The sequence below is a fragment of the Aristolochia californica genome, unplaced genomic scaffold (assembly GCF_029961685.1).
Source record: "Aristolochia californica isolate CCGP_79_NKW_82.1479 unplaced genomic scaffold, dmAriCali1.0.hap1 SCAF_7, whole genome shotgun sequence".
Lineage (NCBI taxonomy): Eukaryota > Viridiplantae > Streptophyta > Magnoliopsida > Piperales > Aristolochiaceae > Aristolochia > Aristolochia californica.
The window spans coordinates 8,469,549-8,475,892 of record NW_027182268.1 but is presented as its reverse complement, the minus strand read 5'-3'; the positions used below and the strand labels follow the sequence as shown (position 1 = coordinate 8,475,892).

Below are 6,344 nucleotides of genomic sequence, written 5' to 3'. Positions count from 1 at the left end.
ATTATCAGTTTAGGTATATGTTCTATTTAAGTATATTATAAAAGTTACTAATTCTTTTGTTTATATCATATTTTTCATTTTGGGGCACTAACACTGGAATCTGTTTTCCAGTAAACTTGAACTTGTCTACACTAACACTCACAGATGAGTCGAAGTTGAATCAATTCAATTAAGATGGGTTAGTCCACAATGAAGTTAAATGAATTCCCCTTGCATTTCCTAGTTCATTAAATAAATGGGTTAGTGTAGAATGAATTACTTGGAAAGTGAATCACATCACTTCATTCTCTCAGGCAAAAATCGAGGAATTTGGATTTACACCTATTTTGCGAATCAAGCAATTGAAGTGCGCGACACGCGTTGCTCCTAACCCCCCCCCCCCCCCCTTCGTCAGCCTTCCTCCCTCTCGGCCTCCCTCTTTTCTCGCTCTCGACGTACCGTCGCAACGCCACCTCTGTCGCCGTTGCCCACTGGCCCGCCAACCCGCCGCTGAGGAAGACGACGCACGCTAAGGAAGACGATGGTTTAATATTTCCTAAGTTAGGAAAAATTAAACCATCGTCCAAAAAACAATAATTTATAATTTTATTTATAAAATAATTTTTTTAATATATTTATATTATAATTACTATATTAAATTAGTGATTTAATAGTCATAATTAAAATATTGTTAAAATAAATATTTGATAAATAATTTTGGTTAAATTATCCCATTGCTATAATTAATTAAACCAATGGCTTTAATATATATATATATATATATATATTATTTATTTCTGTTATTGTTAAATATATGTATATTTATTTAAATATTAATTTTTTATTATTGTATTAAATTAGTGGTTTTTAATGTTAAAACATATCCTATGTTATTAAAAAATAATTTATTTATTTATTATATTCGCTTATGTTATTTTTTATTTTTAATAATTTATTCTAGTCACACATAATTATTGTATTAATTTATAATAGACTATAATAATTAAGTAATATAATATATATTTTTATTAATTAAGATATTAATATATTCTAATACTACACGTTAAATCATTTATAAGTGTAGTAACCATGTTTATTTTGGTTAATTATCTGTTTAGATATATGTTCTATTTAAGTATATTATAAAAGGTTACTCATACTCTTGTTTATATCATACTTTTCATTTGGGGGCACTAACACTGGAATCTGTTTTTCGGTGCACTTGAACTCGTCTACACTGACACCCAAAGATGAGTTGAAGTTGAATCAATTGATTTAAGTTCAATTCAATTCTTCACTTCAATTCAAGTTCATTGTAGACTAACCCCCGAAATCTAACTTTGTTTCAAGTTCATTGTGGACCCTAACTCACTTTGTTCAACTAATGAAATTTGCTCCTTAGATCTTAGCAAAGAATTCTACATGAACTAGTAAATAGGTAAGTCACCCATCTACTTGTCAAAGTGATCTATGCTTTATTAAGAGGATAGGCTCTACCCACTTTTATGTAGCGATTGCGCCTCTATACAAATCTTCAACAACTTCTCATTATAAGGGGGGTTAGTCAACATTGAAGTTAAAATTGAAGTTAAACTTCAAATTCAAGGCAATGATTTAATTCAACTTCAACTTCAAGTTGGGTGTTAGTGTAGATGGGTTCAAGCGTACTTGAAAACAGATTCCAGTGTCAGTGTCCCAAAATGAAAAATATGATGTAAACAAGAGAATGAGTAACTTTTTATAATATACTTAAATAGAACATATACCTAAACATATAATTAACCAAAATAAACATGGTTACTACATTAATAAGCGATTTAATGTAGTATTAAAATATATTAATATACTAATTAACGAAATACTATATTATATTAATTAATGATTATAATTTATTATAAAATAATATAATAGTTATGTGTGACAATAATAAATTATAAAAAATAAATTAAAAAGTTTAAAATAACATAAGAAAATATAATAAATAAATAAATTAATTTATTAATAACATAAGATATATTTTAACATTAAAAATCACTAATTTAATACAGTAATAGAGTATAAATAAATAAATTATTTTGATCAATAAAAAAGTATATATTTTTATGTATTATTAATTAATTACATTGCCACAAAATTTAAAACCATTGGTTTAATTAATTATAACAATGGGATAATTAAACCAAAATAATTAATCAAATGTTTACTTTAAAAATATTTTAATTACGACTATTAAATCACTAATTTAACACAGTAATTAGAAAATGAATATACTGTATATATAGAAACAATTATTTTATTAATAATAGAAGATGAATTTTTTATGTAGTATTAATTAATAATATATTTTTTAAAAATTAAAAATGATTACTTTAATTAATTATAAAAATGGAATAATTAAACCAAAATAATAGATCAAATGCTTTCTTTAACAATATTTTAATTACCAGTCTTAAATTTCTAATTTAATATAGTAATACAATTAATGAATATAATAAATAAATAAATAAATTATTTTATTAGTAACCTAGGATAGATTAATAATATATATATATATATATATATATATATATATATATATATATATATATATATATATATATATATAAATTAAAACTTAAAAACACATGCTTGAAAATGAACCGAGTAACTCGTAATAGTCCACAATTTACAGCATAAAAGCAAACATTTATGCCTTGGAATATAAGAACGAGTTTGTGCCTTTAATATTAAAATCATCAACTTACTAGTTTCGTACATATGAACGACAAAATACATGTTCAAAAGCAATAAGATACAACCATATATGATCATTCCACATGCGAGGCACTATGGCATCTCAAAATTGTGCGGCTCTTGTGGATTCTAATGTCCGCTGCCTCCGAATGTTTGTTGATTTGTTGTCTTCATCCACAAGACCATCGCTATCATCTCGCTATCTTCATCATCATTTACACCTATTAATCGGACCTCATAGTAACTAGGGACACATGGAAACATAAATAACCACTTAAAAAATAAACCACTTGGTGGATATTTATAAGTCATCCAAATCTCCTCACCACATGGCAAGATCATTCCATAGCCCTTCCAAATTATTCAACAACATTCCATAAAATTTACAAATCAATCAAACTAATTCCATTGCAAGCCTCTATTGCAACTTTATTGTCGTCACCCACAAAGATGAATTTTTTAGCATCACTTGGCGGTCGGCTTTACATGCAACCCTGCAAAGACATACTAATGTGAGTGGTAGCACCAGAATCCACCCACCAAGTGTCTTTAGGTATAGAAGCTAAATTAACTTCAGAACAAACTAAAGTTAGAGGCATACCATTCTTTACAAGCTAGGCTGCGTACTTGGGACAATCCTTCTTCATATGTCCCGACTTCTTGCAGAAGTTGCAGGTAAACTCCTCAGCCTGCTTCTTCTGTTTCTTAGTCTAAGAAGAACCTACCGCTGTATCCTTACCTCTCTTCTTCTTCTTGTACTAAGAGGTTGAGGCCAAATGAGCAGTTTCAGTCTTATCCCGCTGCTGCCTCTCTTCCTCTTACATACAATGAGATATAAGCTCATTTAGGGACCATTTGTCCTTCTGAATGTTATAACTTACTTTGAATTGGCCAAAGTGTGTAGGAAGAGATATCAGAACCAAGTGCACGAGCAAGTCCTCAGACAGCTCTAACTTAAGTGACTTGAGTTTTGACGCGAGGTGAGACATTTCCATGATGTACTCTCTTATATTCCCTTTGCCTTTATACTTCATCAAAACGAGTTTAGCCAAAAGGCTACTCGCCTCCGATTTTTCATTCTTGGGAAAATATTGTTCAATTTCTTCTAGGAACTTCTTGGCGCTCTTGCTCTCTGTCATAGAGCCCCAAAACGCCTCTGAAATGGAGCGTTTCATGATCATCAAGCACATTCGGTTAGAGCGCTCCCACTTCTCAATTTTAACCTCATTGAGGTTATCCGGAGTAGAAATGGGTGGCTCTGCCCGAAGTACAAGATCCAAATCCATACAACTGAGGATAATTTTCACTATATCTTTCCATGCCTTAAAATTCGTCCCGCTCAGCATTGGAATGCTGCTTATTTGAGTAGTAACATTTATAGCAATATCAACATAAACTGTATAAAGAACAAAATAAATAAGCATACTCACATTAACTAGCATGTCATATAAAGAAAAATAAGACAAGTACAAAATAAAATCCAAATTGGGGACCCATCTCAAGATACCTAGTACAACATTAATTTCTAGTCTTTGGACAGAGAAATTAATTATAAGTGGTAATCTCAGTGCAATGATCAAATACTGACAATCAGTTCTGTCAAACAATAGCTTTTCTTTGGACCGACTATTGTTCACATAAAAAGTCTTTATAATTGACACACATTTATTATCACAAGTACGTTGTTGATTTGGCCAAATTGTGTCTTCCTTTGGGCCGAGCACAATTTGCATAAATAACTCCGTACAATCATCTATGTATTTCTAGTCAAATAATTCTACACTACATAGGTTACTTTGGCAATATGTAGCTTCAAACATGGAGAAATTAAACTTTTCTTCTTTGTATCGCTCTCCACGGAATTAATCCAGAAATCCTAATAATCTAACAGGACTACTGTGATACCACTTGTTGGAAAACTGTAGTAAATCCTATGTCAAAAAATTAGGATTGAATATAAATACCTGGATCCATTCCGAGGTTTCGTCTTTCTGTTGCGGAATCACTATGACGAACGATAGTAACGGAGATTGATGTTGTGGTCTTCCTCAACTAAATCGCCTTATTCCTCAATGGGACCTTCGTCTCTCTTCCAGATGAGGAGAAGAAAAACTGTGTGATTTAGTATATTGGGGACCATAACCATGTCGGGTCTCCTTATATAGGATTCCCATAATTCCCTATGATATCTACTCAATTGGCCCATATTCATGGCTCATTCCTTAGTAGGCTTAGCAAAATTAGATCACTTAATTTCAGCCCATTCTATTAATGATAGAAAATATGATTGTATAATAAATATGTTACCCAAATTAGAATAGAAAATGTGAATTTCCTAACAGATGAATACTAAATCACTGTTCTTGGTTTTCAGCATACCCATTGCTACACCTCCGAGCACCATGATATACTCCACTGAGATATATCATAGAGAAACGTCTGGTAAGATTCAATGGCTTGTTTTTAGTGAAGTTGATGTGGCAGAGATTGGGGCATTGTTCATTCCTGGATCTTATATCGATGCATGTTTCTCTTTAGATGTGTACGATTATAAGCAGTCTATGGGCATAAAACTGGTTTCGAAGAAGTTAATAATTCATTCTGCATAGATTTGTGGATCTTACTTTTGTAGATCGTATTTAAATTTATAAACATAAAAAAGTTTCAAATATTTACTTCTGTCAAGGGGAGAGATGCTACATCTATGTTGCATTTGATATTTCTGAAGAAAAGACGATACGAATCTTGAATTGGTCATGACCTATATGGAAGCCTCTCGTTATTGGAAGTTGAAAGACGTATCACTTCTTTGTGAAATATTTAAGAGGCTTTCATATGAAATTATTAGAAGCCAATTCACTGCGTTAGGGAGAACTTCAAACACTTCGTCCCCATTCAAACGAGATCTCCAGTTGCTTATATGTGCTCCACTAGAGAAGAACTTTCAGTTTTAACGCAAATAATTACCACCCATAAGGACGGGTTTCATTGTTGATCTACCCGACATCGTTCTGAAATTTCTACTCAGCAGCAGTAATTAGAACCAACAGAAACTCTGTCACACCGAACCAATCGATGCACAATGACATCCTCTGAAAAGGAAGTCAAGCGGGAGGCACTGTTGGTGTTGTAGGATCTGGAGGCATATGGACAGGACTTCATTGTTGGCACCTTTCGTTAAATTACGCTCCTTACATTTAGTTAAACTTTTGAATCCGTCAATTCCCCCTCCCCCTGTTTGAATGATACAAGAAAGCGGAACAAAGTTCGAATTTTCTCATTTCTTCATGAGCAAGAAAGGCATCTTCTACCTTCGAGTTGGAAGTTTGGAATTTAGAATTCGTTAAATCGGAATTTTAAAAACCTTTATAATTAAAAAATTCATTGGTTCAATCGTGAAATAAAATCCCATTTGTATAACTATGGGCTGATCGAGTCAAGATTGAGTTGACTCGGTTAGTACCTCTCCACAAATAGCTGAGAACTTTCCCCTTTTGATTGTTCAGGCATTATCAGATTGGAACAAGGTTACAATTCACATCTGCATGAAGTTCATTGTTTATTCAAAATAAATTTGGACCCATGAGTCAATCCATCTTTGAAGGGGGGGAGAGTAGATCTTGTCCAGGTGA

The 6,344-nt window shown here is 31.9% G+C and overlaps 1 protein-coding gene across 1 annotated transcript; it reads right to left on the bottom strand.

Annotated features, from left to right (window-relative positions):
* Nucleotides 1–3,530: 3,530 nt before the first annotated feature.
* LOC137937239 (uncharacterized) lies at nucleotides 3,531–4,686 on the bottom strand. The gene is made up of 2 exons (XM_068782322.1): nucleotides 4,677–4,686; nucleotides 3,531–4,108 (listed from the first exon to the last, which is right to left on the bottom strand). The coding sequence occupies exons 1-2, from the start codon at nucleotides 4,684–4,686 to the stop codon at nucleotides 3,531–3,533; spliced, it is 588 nt and encodes a 195-aa protein (XP_068638423.1).
* Nucleotides 4,687–6,344: the final 1,658 nt, after the last annotated feature.